Raw genomic sequence first — 15841 nt, forward strand, 5'->3', positions numbered from 1 at the left:
TACCTTTAACATTACAGACCAATTATTTGGAATCCATCCATCGCCAGCGTTACAAGCAACCGGGAAGGGTTTTGGCAGCATTATGGATAAATGACGGCCTATCATACGGGGCGCCTGCGGGTCGTGGCGAGGTCTACAGTCTGACTGCGGATGTAATCAAACCCCACAAATTCGCCACAAGATTCTGTCGGTTTTATCTTGCTCATCTGGCCAACAAGACATCTCGGATAGCCATCTCTGTATTGAGATATGTAGCAGGTTGAATGGGAGCTGATCAACGTTGTACCTGGATTTTGATTACATCTGCAGTGAGGCTGCCACGTGCTGCCCACGCTGCCACCACGAGAAGTATTAATCCATCGTCCCAACACCTTGGCGAGGACTGTTGCCCAGTGCAAGCCCACTGGGGGAGCTACTTATATTGTGCTGAATAATAAAAAGTAATTTTTTCTCTTTCTACTTCTGCGCTGTCAAATGGACTTGAAAACGGAAAATTAAAATGCGGCTCGCTCTATACTTTGTTTGAAACCTGTTGCATCAGCTTAGTCCAATGAGCCAGAGCCCTGTAGGGGGACGACTGGTTAGTATCGTAACAATAGACTTCCTGAATTAATTTACATCGGCTGTTGAAAATTTATTGAACTATATAGAAACGATCACAGTTGACAAGAAATGTTTCGACTCGCATACATGTACTTGCTTTATAGTCGTGTGAACAGGAGGGGTGGCAATGTAATTTCTCTCGTCGGTGGTACTGACATATTATCCTGGTCGGTCTGTCCTCCAGGTCTGAAACGTAGGGCACGGGTGCTGGTATTCGCGCGTAGAGGCCAAAAAGCTAGTGGCATGAACTGGGCTGGCGTCGTCTGCACTAACATTCTGCGGCAACTGCTTGAGTCTGTCGTAGGTCTGCTTAATGTTTTCAAAAATGGATCCCATCATCGAGAATAGGTCTCTATTCTCCAATGTGGCGTGATCACAAAGCGATACACTTTTGAAGCGTCTGCAGAATGCGTCTAGAACACAATCTAAGTCAATGGTCTTCCGGGCAACTCGAACATCCCAGTCACGAAGCTGGGGAATCCCCACTGTCAGTCTATAAATGATAGTGATAGCATATATCATGCCAGACCACTGTATGTAAGAAAGTCTGCCGTATTCAGATGTTGGAATGGAAAGGAAACTCTGAGCAAGCTGCCCCGCCGATTTCAAACAGAGAAAGAGAACTTCAAGGCGAATTTGAGACGTAAAAGACAAGCTCGTTGAATCTTTCAAAGATTCAGTCTTTGGCCGCATTTTCGTTGCAGAGATATTGACGAGATCCATCTCGTAGACATGCATTACAGCAACCTCACAGGCCAGGTTCATCCCACCTATGGCACATTAGCATCGGTTCCATTGGATTTCAATCAATTGAACTTACTTGGTTGCTGACAGATAAGTGGAAGCGAGTGCTTCCACCGCTTGAATTCGGCTTGAAAAGATTGAACCTTCATTTCAAGATCTAGGCCATTCATGTGGTCACGTATAGTGCTTTCAACAGTTGAAAGACTGCGGTGATTCACCTCCGCCATGTTTTGAAGCTGGACTAGTGGTAAAATCAATGCGTCCGTTGGATGCTCCAATTCTTGACCCAACGATCTCGCACATTCAATCATATAGTTTTGAAATTGGATAATGTTTGGCTTCATTGTGACCCAGCCGGTGCTAATGACGACAGCTTTAATTAGTCATACACTTGATGATAGGTTCATTAGGAAAATGAGGTTCAAAAGTCGAATGCCTTTCTTTGGGGAAACTACTTACATGTTCGCAAGATAAAAGCATCCTAGGTATGCTCGGCGGGCTTCTCAGCTGAAAAATTCATCGTGGCTCGCTGAAGGTGTACAGGCTTTGCGATAATGCATCAGTCGAAGTCCTATCTTCCTATCCATTGCCTCGGCAGGTCTGAGGTTCAAGCCCATGTCATCAACCATGGCAGTTGCGATATGGAGTAGTTGGTTGAACTGTTATTTCTTGGGAATATAATAAAACCGATACCTAAAATGAGCATTGGTTAGCAGAGTTAAACCAAGAGTGTTTAATGAATAAAGTCTACTCACCAGGCCAAGTATACTAGAATTCCATTCAGGAGATCTAGACTTCTCTCATTGTGAATCATAATAGTGTGGAGAGCGCAGGTTCTAAATTTGTCACCAAGGGACTTTTGTAATTTCTTGTCTGAAGAGGTCGCTGCCGTCAATGCTGCCACTAGGGTGAAAGGCTGTTCTTTACACATTGTCAAAACAGTAGCGTTCCTGGGAAACATGAAAAATGGAAAGTAAGAGGTCATGTTGCGAAACCGTCTGAGGAATCCTTCAGCAGCCTCAATAGACAGGCCACACTCAAGCAGTAGTTCAGGGCAGGATATGCCTTTGATTTTCGGATAGCCAGCCCATCTATAAAGCGGCCAATTGAGGGTGTTTGAGCTTGTGCTGTTGTTATGGCTGCTGCTGGGCGTGGAATCTCGTTCCCCGTGGCTAGAAGATGAACTATTGGTAGACAAGCCAAGTTCCAGAAACTCCACCTCACTCTGTGAAGGTACTTGCCCGTGAATCGGTTGAGACTGACTAGTGAAAGCAATCAGGTTATCGACCTTCGACTCCAGCGTACAAATTCGGGCTTTTGAGCTATGCTTTGGCCTGTGTTGTCGAGATTGCCGCGGTTGTCGCTCCAAAAATACACAAACTCTTTGGGAATTCAGACACTTTAGACACGTGTCAAGTTGAGAGCAATTGAAGTTCGGGGTGTGAACAATTAACCGGTGCATTCAGTCCAGCATGCTTTGACGCATCGATCAAGCGAGGAGATTGTACGCCAGTGCGGGGTTGGTACTTTTGTCCCCGCTTATCGTAAGAAAAGGGGTTGAGACTTTTACCCCCTCACTACTACGTACCACATCATGGACCCTACCGAATTTGCGAATCGTTCGAACTATGCGCGGGAATTGTGCATCGAGTTTCTTGGTCCTGATGAGTTCGATCACTGGCCAATAACCCACCGAAGACTGTTTGAGGATGTACAAAAGCTCGGCGGTACAGAATTCAAGTCATTCGTTGAGACAATAACCGTAGATTCAATTGAGAAGCCATGGAGAAGAACAACGACAACGCGTGCTAGCCGCTTAGCACAGGTGGCAAAAATCAGTTATCGCGAGAAGAAAAACGAAAGCGGATGGAGATATGCTGTTGAAAACGAGATAATGTACCGATTCTCGGTGGAGGTCGCCTGGTAAGGAAAAACACATATCAATCCATCTAACTATCACTTAAATATTTTGTTACAGCCCCCATTGTCGCAACAGGCTATGGGAATCCGAAATACCCGCGGCAACGGATAGCATCCAGAAGCAAGCAGACTCACTAGACGACCGACGCAAGAAACGCAAGCCTTGCCGGTGTCCAAGGGCCCGAGGCGATAATCGGTATGTTTAAACTGATAAATCAATATGTTCAAGTTCTTACTTGTTCATAGATATGACGGCGGAATCAATATGCTTTTTTCGGATCGAGCAGAAGCCAGGATTAAGCATAACCCCCCATTGAAAATATCTACCAATCCAGTTAAATTCAAGTACTGGGAGGCCCCTGACCGCATTTACGGATTGCGACAGACTGACAATCTACGACTTCTTCTGGATTCGCCAGATAAGCGGCATATGGAAAGTTCCAACGTTATTCTGCGTGAATCCTTAGAGCATAGTCCATTCGGTGCCGAACCTGAACCGCTACTTTTCCCATTCTTGATGATAGAGGCCAAGTCTAGCAGTGGAGCAGATCGAGCTGAGGTACACATGCAGTCTGCATTTTGTCTTCGACGTTTGTTGAAACTCCAGCATGATCTTGTGGCTGCCACAGGAGAGGAAACACAGTGGGCTAGTGGGCCGCTCGTATGGTTTATTGGTACGCGTGGGGAGCAGTGGGACTTGTACGCGGGATTTGTGGAGGAAATTGACAGCGGGATCATACGCTATGTAAGCTGAATCATTATTTGCCATAGATACCTCCATGGGAGGCAATACTTACTTACCGTCGACAGCCTGTTATTGATCTGTGGAGTGGAGATATTCGCTGTCTAGATGGTGCATTGCAGCTTCTGCTGATTATTGACTACATCTTTGACTGGGCCCGCGATATCTACCGAGACGCTATTATCAATGAGCTGAATACACTATCGACTGGAGAAATCAGTGACAAGGATCCGGATCTCTTTTCTACTATGTCCCGGCGAATGTCGCATATATCCAACTGGACAAATTTTCCTGATGGCAGAGAATCCACACCGACTTCTTTCCTTGCTGAATCGCAAGAGATGGGCTTCTTGAATATCGTTTTCCAAGAGGGTGTGATCCGAGATGCTTCGGTCATCGAATCACGTTACTTCTTGCTCCAAATTACTGAGGATGACATCGATATGTTTCTTCTCTCGTTTCCATCTGCACAAGAGGCTCAGGACTGGCTTCAAAGTGTGTTGAAAATTCTCTCAAATGCTTGGAGAGTATCTTCCAAAACCATCAATGCCATAGAGAGCATTTGGACAGAGAAACCCAGGCCACCCCGCGCGAACTACCGCCAAGAGGAGGTATTCTATATTAGTGTCGTGATACTCTTGTTCATGACCGAGAATTGGGAGCCTGTAAGACAGTTGACTTGTCTTGCCATCTCCGAGGGCGCTTTACAGGTTCTCTTGGTAAAGGCCGGATGCGACACAGCCTTCCCCTTTGACGGCTGCCCAGAAGTAGGAGAACTGAGTATCCAGAGTATACTTGAGCGCATTTTGAAACAGTCAATTTTGGATAATCTGACCGCAGCAGTATCTATGCTTTGTATGTCGAGTTGCTGTTATAAGGAAGATCGGACGATACCGTATCATCTCCTGGTGAAGAGGTCAAGCGAGCTCAGTGCTGGGTTTCAAATCGATAAATCACCACATTTAATAAAATTGGTGCACAGCGTCTATTTGAGTCACAAAATTGGACAAAGAGAGCCAAGAGACCCCTATATCTGCTTTTCACGACTTCAAAGCAAGCAATATATTGAGTATAGAGGCGCAACTGTTGAGATGTGACCTCAACTTCCCCGACTAGTCGACAGCGAAGATGGAGGAGTTCTGGTGGATGGAATTATTCACCGGAATGACTCACCGAAGCGTGGACTTTTTGTTTTTGGTGAGCTACCAGACTATGAGAGCCTGTCCAGCTTCGTCTATAGGGTATCAAGGGACGGTGTCTACTTCAAAACCATGCAGCTTGGTCCAGTTCTACCTTTGGCAGGCTTCTTTCGTCACCTCAATAGCCCCATTAGGCTCAAACAAGAATGGAAGGATAGGGCCGATCCGTTATCATTTCTGTCCTGGAGAGAAAAACTAGAAAACATGGGCGGCCTGCAAGACCACCAGTCAGGAGGAAGGCCATCATCACCCATGATTATATCCTCGGATGAGGAATAAGACAGAACATTTGAAGTAACCATGATCTGAAAATGTACCGGAGAATGGGATTGAAAGCAAGATGCAGTTGAGTGGGCATCTGGAATGGTGTCCAGGGCGGCAGCAACACAAAAGCTGAAATTGATTTGAGTCTTATGTTATCATCTGTCAGATAGGGATGGCTGAGTACGTAGATATTTGTAAAATGTAATATTAGTCCCATGGGATAAATGGAATATTTAGGCGACGAAGGAAATTGGCTAACCTGACCGTTAGATATAATTGTCGCAGGAGTCACTCTTCGAGAACAAACAAACCACTCCAAGCTCCATTTCATTGAATTTTCAATAAAGTTTACTCCGTGCCCGGCACAAATGATGCTGCAATACAAATATCGAGAGAGCTCTGCACCTCTGCACCTGGAGGATATACGAGAGAAACTTTGAGGTTCCGACCATGAAGTTCCATACGGACGTCATACTGAATTTCCCAGTATCTCCTCCCCTTTCGGCCTTTCAGTGGGATGGGATACTCCTCTTTCCACCTTGTCAGGTCTACGCTGACCATTCCGGCGTCCTCACAGCCTGAATAAATATAGGAATTAATACAGCTCTGCAATGACCAATCATCCCACATAATGAGATGAAATCCACTCACCTTTATTGTTGGGGTGATCCAGTTTGTAGTGGTCCTGAACATCATCGGTCACTGAATAATATAGGCGCTGCGAAAACTCCCAATCTTCGTCTTCCTCGATAATTTGAGACAGCCTTTCGGTGAAGGATTCATCAAAGCCAACTACTCGTCCCTAAATATAGGTTCAGGTGTCAACTGGAATTATTCCACTTAATCTGCGAAACCATTGACATAGGAAAAGGACAATTAATAGTATACCCACCTTTTTAATGACCCAATTGACACAATCATGGATATAGTATCTCCCATCCACGGGGTTTTTCTTCGGTCTGGCATCTCTATGGGCAGCACACTTGCGGTCCAGTTCCTCAATTTGAAGAATTCCGATATTTGCCATGATGTGGCGGGAAGGTCCATAGCGCTTGTCTGCAGCACGATAAACCGCTCCTCGAGAAACTAGAGTCTCTGCCTCCCTGAGATAAATGGGTTAGATGACAGATTCCATCAGTCAAGAAATCGATCGTACCCATCCGGTTGATAAATGAATCGCATACTAGACGGGAATTTGTCTTTCAAGAAATTTCTCAACGTGGGTGATTGGGAGAAGCCTCCGACCACGATCACTTTCTAAATTACCCAGGACTTTCATCAAAAAGAGTCCTAACAACGTTCTCAATCCTGGGTGTCTTTACCTGTACAGACTTTTCTTGTTCTTTAGCTGCGTCAAGTTGTTCTCGGATCAGCTTCCCAATCCCGTCGAGACTTTCTTGGAACCAGCCAGCCACTTCACCCCTAGGAAATGTTGACAAGTTAGCATGGATTTCAAACCCTATTGAAAGGTGGTGGAGATCATAAGAAGGGGGTATTACCACCCTATTTTCACCCTATTTTTTCCAAAGTTTTTGGACTCATCTGCCTCCAAGCCATGAACGATAAAAGACTCAGACCCATTAAGACCTTTGGAAGTGTCAAACACCCTTTTTAGACCTCCTTCAAAATCGGGGAGAATGCTATGCAGGAGCTGTTCCTTTGCTGATATTCTTTTTCGTTCCAAAGATTCATTGTTCGCAAGGAGTGCTGTGAAATGACGCTCCATGGCTTGATTCACATACACGGAGCCACAATTTTCTCCTGTAATAACGGTAAGAATTAAATAGTTGAAACTGAGAGAACTACCTACCAGCGGGGGGAACAGCCTCACTGAATCGAAAAGGGCTTCTGGAGTTGATTGTGTAGGTAGTGACATCCTATGCATCATTGTAAGCTCAACACAATTATACATAATCAAGAGAAGACGCCAACTAACCACAGTCCCGCCCCCAGCATCACACACAAGAAATGTTTCTCCTGTCTTGAATCCTCGCTTATTAGCCTCCATATAACGAATCTTGACTCCTGGTCCAATACATACGGCAAGCGTTTTCGCACCAACCAGCATCTCAAGAGCGAGAGCCGAGGCCGCCTCGGGCTCATTGACAAAAAATAAATCAAATCCTTGACCGAACTTGACTGCTTCCACGGCTTGTTTCAAGATCTCCTGTAGGGTCCACGAGGCCTTGAGAGGCCAGCCAGCAGGAACAGACAGAGCTAGCTCGACCTCGCTTGTATCTTTGAAGCTTTCATACTCAACTAACTGCGTTTTGGTGTGCCTGAGAACCTCAATCAGGTAATCTCGAATCACGTCTGTCACATCCTTGTTCAAGGCCACTAATGTTTCGCTTATTTCTGCGTATTGTGCCGCCTTATTTGCTCGTCGACCGAAATGGGGACCATCTGGCAAACATGTATCTCTTCCTTGGGGGTTCTTCTTGGATAGCCAATCGGCTAAAAAGAGCTTTGTCAGCCTAATGGGCCTATGGGCCAAATTCAAGTCTTCACTGGACAGGACCTCTTGTGCTTTCTCCCGGGCTCCATATCCCCAGTAATATTCCTGGTCAAGGTACAAGCTCTCGTTAGGGACCTCGCCCCTATTTTGGCCTGATGCTGCATTTGGCCATCCAATGACTGATCTTATTGCATCCTTGGAGATTCCGTTTGCTGGTCGTTTGCCAAGCTTGAATTTGTAGTATGAAACCGAGGTCATAGTGGTCCCGAAGTCGATCCCTACAAGAAACGTTGGCTTTTGTTGCCGGTCTTTGCCATTCGGGTGACGCGGATTGCGAGAAACTGTTGGTTGATCTCCGACCGTGTCACTGGTGGAGCTTGAGGAAGTGGCGCCTTCATCATGAGCGGCCGTGATATCCTCGAATCGCCGTTTTCTGTAAGGTACCGACAGGCTCGCCTTAGGGGGCATATTTGCTTGGAATATTATGCTTTCGGAAAAAAGGATTGCCAGGGGAAATATTTATTTACGTTCACGATCCAACGCCAGGCTACCGTGGGGGCGATTTCATAGCCACAATCGGTGCATGCGCTAGCAGGGGTATGATTGTGACCAAGTTGGCAAAGCACCGCCAACACAACTCAGCTCAGGAAACGGCCCCCCACCCTCTCTCCTGACTTTTCCCAGCCCCCTTGAAAAGTTTTCAGCCGTCAATCAAAGCGTTGAGCGTACGACGATTGCCTCCAGACGAAATAAACGTGCTTGGTTCAGATGACTGTCTCCGACGCAAGTCAATATACGCGTGACTCTTCGATTAATAGGTGAAGAAGTTTCCGGGTGATTCTTCCTGTTCGCCATATTCAACAAGTCTCAAAATCTTGCGAGGGATCAAGATGAGCTTAGAAGTGCGCGTATCCGGTGGTGGATCATCGCGCTCGGTATCCGTCAGTTCCAACCTCAAATTGGCAGATCGTTGGCATTACGACTCCAGTCCACCGATACCGGATCAGAGTGACCACCATCCATATCTCATTCTAGACACCAAACTTCGTCCCAGAGCAGGCACTCGCGGGAAACACTCGACCCCGGTGCCTCATGGTGCGCATAGGCTAAAAAGAGAGCTCTCAGAAGATTCTGGTACAAGTTTAGTGTTGGCCAAGAATCGAAGAGTATCTAAAATCAAAATTCAGGTACGCAGATCAACTAGTTTTGTGAAATCTGGCACTTCAATACTAACCAGTAATGGCTCGGTAGCCTTGGCAAGCTGAGCGGGTCGGCGACAGCTCGCCGGGAACCTATGAGGCAGATGCGAGCCAGCCGAATACCAAAAATGCCAATCGATCCCACGATATATTTAGAGGCCCCAATACACTTGATATTTCGATACCCAGAGTGGGCCCTTCTTCCGAGATAGGTTTCCTTAAGCGGAAGAACGACCTGCTGAAACGGGAGAACGATCTCCTAAACATGCACCGTGACCGGAAGATGGCAGCTTTGCAGGAAGATGTGAGGAAACTCCAGGAAGCTAATAGAGAACTCAACACAATGCTGGGCTACTATAGAGATATGAAGAGAGCCAGATCTCACGAATCAGGAGATTTATCAGATGAGGTGAAAGAGTTGACTGCAAAACTCAAGCAGAGGGACGAGCAGATCGACGGAAAAATTCATCAGATCGCAGCGCTTGACGAACAGCTTAGCGCTCAAGAAAGACTTTATAGAACTCTCGAGGATATGAAGTTTGATTTTACTTGTTCTTCAAACTTTGCAAAAGGATTGGCCGAGCTTGAACGAGGGACACGCCGTATGGGAAGCTTTCTTGCGCAATGCCTAGCAAATCATGAAATCCAAAAGCTACGCAAAAAGCCACGAAGAAAAAAAGAGCTCGGCAGTTTTATCAAGGGTATACTTGGGAAAATAAGCCTCTTGGTCTCGAGTCCAATCGCCGCGATGCGTGCATTAATATTTGGTTTTGTGCGCGATCGAATCTTCTTTTCAGACTGCTGGACAGCTTTGCATTTTGAGGGCTATATGCTGCGGGAACTACAGCGAATTATTCAAAAGGCGGGTGCGTTATTACAAAATTCTAATGAAAAGTTCCGACTCACACTAACATTTGAAAAAAAACAGCCCCTCCTGGCACTTTGGAATCACTTCACAAAGTCTCTCTTGAGACAATGCTCAACAACAACCACCAGTTTGAGCATTGTTGGATCCAAAAAGAAGTGGACGATACTCAGTCTCACTTTCTGGAGCTAATTGGCCCATTGCTAGATCTTCAGGAGCTCGAAGATATCAAAGACCAGATCAACAGAGACTTGGGGATCATTTTCACAGATGCTTTCAAAGCCCGCGCTCGGTTTGTGCCACCTAGGGGGGTTAGATATGAGCTAATACAGTTCAAACCCGGCGATAAGTTTGATCCTGCTTACATGCAGGTACAAGGGGCTACATCAACAGCAATCCATGTCCCCTCCAATGGAAGTGTCTACCGGATTAAAGCATGCATCCACGGTTGTCTAGTTGAACATTCAGTCAAGAAAGAGCCTTCTGATGCCGAAAAACTCCTAGTACTGAGTCAACCTTTAATTGCTGATGATGAGGGCTTCGATATTACAGACAGAGGAATTCTGAAGAGTGATAAGGCAATCGTTATCTTGGAGGACGAAACTGTACCATAACAAAAATGTGCAGTAACCAACACCTCAAGGACTAGGACTCTTGACGCTGAAGATTTGCGCTATTTCAGATATCTGTATATCCCGGGGGCTCAGTCTGTTCTACTGTCAACGTACACACCCCTGTCATATTTCAGGCCCGATAGAATAAGATTCTTCCCATCTGGGTCATTGATCACTGCTACAAAATGTTCAGTACGACCACAAACAGCCATAGCCTTGGAACCGTACGATCGGAGGCACCTTAATTATCCACCGGTGGGTGCTTATATCCAACCCCTGTTGTTGGAACTCTGAAACTTTTTTCTACTGATCTGCCTAAGCCGATTGGCTGAGATTAAATGTCTTAGAGCCTACAGGGCGTTTATCGTAAATTGTCCATCATTCTAAGCAAGCTTTGAAAGCTAAAAAGGGATGTAATTGATGAATCCATTCAGATAGACACATGATACATACGACCATAGGGTGTGGAGAACAGGGCTTTCCGTCCGCTCAGCCGTACTTAAGCCACACGCCGGCAGGTTAGTAGTTAGGTGGGTGACCACTAGCGAATCCCTTCTGTTGTATGTTTTTGTTTTGCTTTTGTCTTTGTTCTTGACTCTCTGTTCAACCCTGCTAGAGGGTAACGAACTATAAAACTTTCGGACATTCGCTGCCTGATTAATATTTGAGATACTTATCTCGCAAATATGATGGACTGGGTACTGAAAAGAGAATTACAGTGATATTCGAAATCAGTTTTATCTTTGTTCTCCCTCACACTGTTTCCCAGTGGCCACACCTGACATGAACTATTCTAAAGGTGGTAGTACAGTATTGGTAATAACAGGCCACCTCCAAGCAAACCCAGGTGACGGGCGCTGAACTGAAAGCTATCTATCTCTTAAGGCGTTAATAATCAATCCAAATTTGTATAATATTGTCCGAACCTGCACAGGACAGGCCAGAACTAGCTTTTGCCAAGAAAAAGCAAAAGTCAACTGAGTCAAGAGTATTTTTAGATCCGAACATGAACTATGGATATTCTGACTCGCTGGAATTCAAATCAGAGGGCAAGTGTCACGTAGCTCTTGGAGAGTCTAATCAGGTTTGCCGCAAGTCATCACGGTAATGCCAAGAGCCCCTTGAAACCCCGCGCTCAAAACCTGGCCAGTCCGCTCCGAAAGGTCTTGGCATTTTGTCACGTCAATTATCCGACTGCAGTACATCGAAACTATGCTCTCTCTGTGGTTGTGCTACCATAATTCAAATTACTGTTATATTCAATACCGAACATCCTACCTAGGGGGGTATCGAAAGAGTGCCTAGAAAGAACCCTTAATTAAATAATTTAGTTGAGCCAATGCCTGGGCCTTAGTAATAAAGCACATAAAATTTTAATATCATTTGTGCAAATTGTAGTGCAAATTACTTAGGCATGGCCATTCAACAATGGCTTTGCTCCACTTAAAACAAATAAAGAAACAAATAAACTCATCAGTCAGTTGGAAATTTTCATAGCCTGAGGTGATCAAGATTTTTTGTGGTATTTTCTGATATTAACAATAGAGTCAAGGAGTAAGCCAAACCCTAACATAACTAGCAGCCAATAGACATGAGATAGGTAGCAGGGTAATCTTGGTAAATAGCCAAATTCCCTTTTGCACTGGTTGCACTGGTTGAATGAAAGCTTCCACGGGATTTTACCGCTGTCAACGATGCTACAACAATGAGACCTTTTATGGTTACCAGCGGATATAATACAGACCTGCAGGCAATTACTGAGGGGTGGACTAAAATTATATCGGTGTGGTTCGACCCAGCACTTGGGATCAATTCGATAAAGTTTGGAGATAATAAAACCACCGGGACAAACAAGAATTGTTAAGAGATGATCTGAATTTATAGTGACTCATCAAATATACATGGACAAATGCTTGCAAGGCGGGCGGAAAGGTACTCTAGTACGGACTAGTGCGTTTGAGATGGGGCCTTGGGAAATTAAAAGAGAGAGAATGGAGGTAAACCTGATTTCAAGTATCATTGTACAGAAATTCCATCTGAATGAGCGCTAAAATTCCTCAGGAAAATGCAGAGGCAATAAGAGAAAACAGAGCATGTTTGGCTGCGTCATTAATCTTAATTCATATCGTCATGATGAAGTATGTTGTGAAGCTTGTGTCTCGCTCAATGATGTCTCTCACCCATCTGTACAAGTGTCGTCCATCCCTGGCAGCAGGTTCGGCTCATGCCGTGTCCACACCAACAGCACGAAGGTGGTGTCAAAGGCATCCCAGCCGCTGCTTGAGTCTGGCGACTGGATTGCAAGTCTTCGTCGAGACTCTTTCTCTCTGTAGTCAAATCTCGTCGAGTGTCAGGCGGGTCTGAAGACAGTAACGATTTTCTCAGAGAGGCTTTGCGACGGGATGAGTTTCGGCGAGAGAAGGTTCGTGATAGAAGAGACTCGGAGGGGAGTCGTTCGGGGCATGCGAGCTTTGCGTATACCTCCGATGGCATGTCGTGCCAGTACCTGCAATGGCAGCAAATGACAAACAGCTTAGCAATGAGTTGCTCTGGCAGTGGTGCCTTGGCCTTTTGCTTAGGTCTTTTTCGCAACGTGAAGAGAGAGATATCATGAGCAAGCGGCGCAGTGTTAATTTGCGAGGCCATATCATTGGAAAGCCGTTGATCTGATGTAGAGCCCTCCTGTGTCGGCGTCAATAGGGTTGTCTCTGACTGGGCTTTAGCCTTTATATGATTCCGGAGGGCCTTGGAGAGGTCGAGTACTTCTTCATCGGCCGTATCATAACTTGCTTGCGAAGAGCTTTGCGATGATGCGCGGCTGCGTACTGGTGGATTCAAGCATCTCAAAACGGGTTTGCTCTCTGGGACCTCTTCCGTATTGCACTGATTTTGTCCACTGGGTTCAGATGAGGGATTGGCCGGTGCGTCTGTTGTGACGCTGGCTTCCTTTTGGCTCTCAGGGTTTACTGACTTTGGAGAGCTGTTACCGAGAGAAGAATTCCGGCCTGCGTGTTTAATCGGCAGAGGAGGTCCATCATTGCAACGTGGCTTGGCTTCTTCAGAGGCCTGCGTTGGCGGGGCATCCTTCGCTGTTGATGGTGGTCTTGGGTGCCAGCTTTTCTGTTGGCCACCACTGTTCCCAGACGGGAGTGCTGGTCCTAGAATGGACTGCTGGTGCTCACTGCGACTAGTATTCTTGGGATAGCTCTGAACAATCTTGGTGGGAGAAACGGACACCACCTGTCGACTTCTTCCTCTTGACTCATCATTCTGGCGTTGTACCTGGATTTGTAATGGTGGTGGAATGATTGACGGGTCCCTATTCTGCACTTCCGGAGCCCTTGATATGTTATTGTTCTCTGTTCCTCCGGGATCATCAGTTGTAAACGGGCTCAATGAGAGCGGAGAGGATTTGAAAGACTTTGGGGTTGCCTGCAAGCCAGGAGAAATTCGGTTTTTCTTGTGATGTTTGCTTTTCGGGATTGCCGGTGTCGAAATTGAGGACTGGAAGGACTTGTATGGGCCTTGCAGAACCTCTGGTGGTACAAGATCATGTAGTTGGCGTGCTGTAGTGACTCTGGTAAATATGGCGTCAGGGGCATGCAGGTTGGCTTCACTTTGCGCCCGATCCCTTGAGGGCATCTTTGGGCGCGTCATTATCGTTCCCTGCGAGTTTGAAATAGCCTTGTTCCCCACGGGTCTTCTGTCATGCCTGAGCGTCGCAGTAAATGTCTCGCGGTCCAGGTCTGCTGAAAGCTCCGTTGCATGGACGTGTGGCTGAGGTTGATCCTTGCGTGAAACATTCTCAGATATAAGCTGACCCATCCCACTGATCCCTGGTTTGTAGGCCGCAATCCTTGGAGGGCCCGAATCATGGGTCCCATTACTCCTCTGCCAGGCTTCAGCCATCTTCCAGTTCTCTCGGAGGTCGTCCGACTTGGGTGAAGAGTGAAGGGCATGAAGTGCGTGAACTGTTCGTTCCATCTGGTGAGATGGTACCAGGTTGGTTCCATGTTTAATGGCCAGCTCTCTGGATACAGCAGCACCGAAGCGTTCCGGAAGTGTCAAGGGCAATGTCGGAGGAGAATCGCTCGACTGACGCCGGGACTCCGAGTCTTTGGAGTTTGCGCGCGACCGAGATGATCGTCGTGATCTCGAGAAGATTCCTGAAAAGACACTTGACGATCTTCTTCCTTCTCTATCCGCACTAGATGACCGGCTTGCGCTGTCCAGTGGCTGTTTCTTCGTCAAGCGGCGGGAATTTCGGTCGAAGACGCCCTGGTCCAGTTTGGACTGGGCCTCTTCCAGCCTGAGGAGACGCTGTCCGAGCTCCTTTCTCTCGGCCTCCAGTCGTTTGGTGGCACGTCTCTCTCTACGACCACTGTCCCATGTAGGAGACTTGCAGATATCTTCAGCGTTACGCTTCTTTGCTTCGGAAGCCACCTGCGGTGACGTAGGGTCCACGGAGATCACAGGTCGGAATGGGGGAGTTGAGTGAGGAGTGGCTGTAGATGGCAACCCCGAGTTTTGAGAGTAAGTAAATGAGCTGGGTCTAGTCTCATCCTGCCCATATTGTACGGGCGCCTCGGGGCTGATGGTCGCCTCTGACTTCTCGCGTCCATCTTTCGGCTGAGCGAGCACAGCAGACAAGCCAAACTCACTTTGAACGCTCCTACGTTTCTGGAACCAGTAAGAGTGTGCTCTGGCAATGTCTGAAAAACATACCTTGTCTGAACGATCGACGCTGAAGACTCGCTGGATTTGCTCCGAGATGGAGGATCGACGTCGGCCGGGCGGATCGGCCATGGGGATGTGATGACGAAAGGTTGAAAAGGAAACAAAGGAGAGCAGACACTTAAGAGCTCTCCCCTCTCTGTACGAGAGTTGGCCAGTCGGAATCAACAAAAGGAATTCGAAACTCGCCACTGCGGTGCATTTTGCATTTTCCCTTCGCACTTGAACTGAGACCTGCAGGTCGACTATTCTTAGCCTCCCGTTCCGCCTTTGTGACTTCTCCAATTATTATCTCGCCTTTAAAGGACTAGAAATAGTGACTGATTTCCATTCTTTTCTCTAATTCTACCGATTCACACGATGAATCCAAACCAGGGTTCCCCAGCGGGCCTTCGGTCGGGTTGAAAATACATCGACACCGCAAGCACTATTGTGACGCTTGGGAGGATCCAAGACGAGACCAACAGTGTCAAGAATGTCACGGATGTCGCAAACATTGAAA

General features: G+C 46.7%; 6 protein-coding genes across 6 annotated transcripts; 2 read left to right on the plus strand and 4 right to left on the minus strand.

The window, feature by feature from the left end:
- Positions 1-762: 762 nt before the first annotated feature.
- N7498_006230 (uncharacterized protein) lies at positions 763-1827 on the minus strand (the record flags this gene model as incomplete). The annotated part of the gene is given in 3 exon segments (XM_058453292.1): positions 763-1373; positions 1424-1720; positions 1737-1827. 3 exon segments carry the CDS (start codon positions 1825-1827, stop codon positions 763-765), a joined length of 999 nt encoding a protein of 332 aa, XP_058307483.1.
- Positions 1828-1850: 23 nt separating this feature from the next.
- On the minus strand, positions 1851-2809 carry N7498_006231 (uncharacterized protein; the record flags this gene model as incomplete). The annotated part of the gene is made up of 2 exons (XM_058453293.1): positions 1851-2006; positions 2117-2809. 2 exons carry the CDS (start codon positions 2807-2809, stop codon positions 1851-1853), a joined length of 849 nt encoding a protein of 282 aa, XP_058307484.1.
- Positions 2810-2941: 132 nt separating this feature from the next.
- On the plus strand, positions 2942-5487 carry N7498_006232 (uncharacterized protein; the record flags this gene model as incomplete). The annotated part of the gene is made up of 5 exons (XM_058453294.1): positions 2942-3270; positions 3326-3463; positions 3514-4012; positions 4078-4864; positions 5126-5487. The coding sequence occupies 5 exons, from the start codon at positions 2942-2944 to the stop codon at positions 5485-5487; spliced, it is 2115 nt and encodes a 704-aa protein (XP_058307485.1).
- A 333-nt stretch (positions 5488-5820) lies between these two features.
- Positions 5821-8395, minus strand: N7498_006233 (uncharacterized protein; the record flags this gene model as incomplete). The annotated part of the gene is made up of 7 exons (XM_058453295.1): positions 5821-6050; positions 6124-6274; positions 6365-6575; positions 6739-6894; positions 6972-7233; positions 7283-7349; positions 7409-8395. The coding sequence occupies 7 exons, from the start codon at positions 8393-8395 to the stop codon at positions 5821-5823; spliced, it is 2064 nt and encodes a 687-aa protein (XP_058307486.1).
- Positions 8396-8817: 422 nt separating this feature from the next.
- N7498_006234 (uncharacterized protein) lies at positions 8818-10605 on the plus strand (the record flags this gene model as incomplete). The annotated part of the gene is made up of 4 exons (XM_058453296.1): positions 8818-9022; positions 9074-9114; positions 9179-9992; positions 10055-10605. The coding sequence occupies 4 exons, from the start codon at positions 8818-8820 to the stop codon at positions 10603-10605; spliced, it is 1611 nt and encodes a 536-aa protein (XP_058307487.1).
- A 2163-nt stretch (positions 10606-12768) lies between these two features.
- On the minus strand, positions 12769-15411 carry N7498_006235 (uncharacterized protein; the record flags this gene model as incomplete). The annotated part of the gene is made up of 1 exon (XM_058453297.1): positions 12769-15411. The coding sequence occupies one exon, from the start codon at positions 15409-15411 to the stop codon at positions 12769-12771; it is 2643 nt and encodes an 880-aa protein (XP_058307488.1).
- Between the last annotated feature and the right edge of the window lie 430 nt (positions 15412-15841).

This window comes from Penicillium cinerascens (genome assembly GCF_028974065.1).
Source record: "Penicillium cinerascens strain IBT 15544 chromosome Unknown contig_6_segment0_segment0, whole genome shotgun sequence".
In the NCBI taxonomy this organism is placed as follows: Eukaryota; Fungi; Ascomycota; class Eurotiomycetes; order Eurotiales; family Aspergillaceae; genus Penicillium; species Penicillium cinerascens.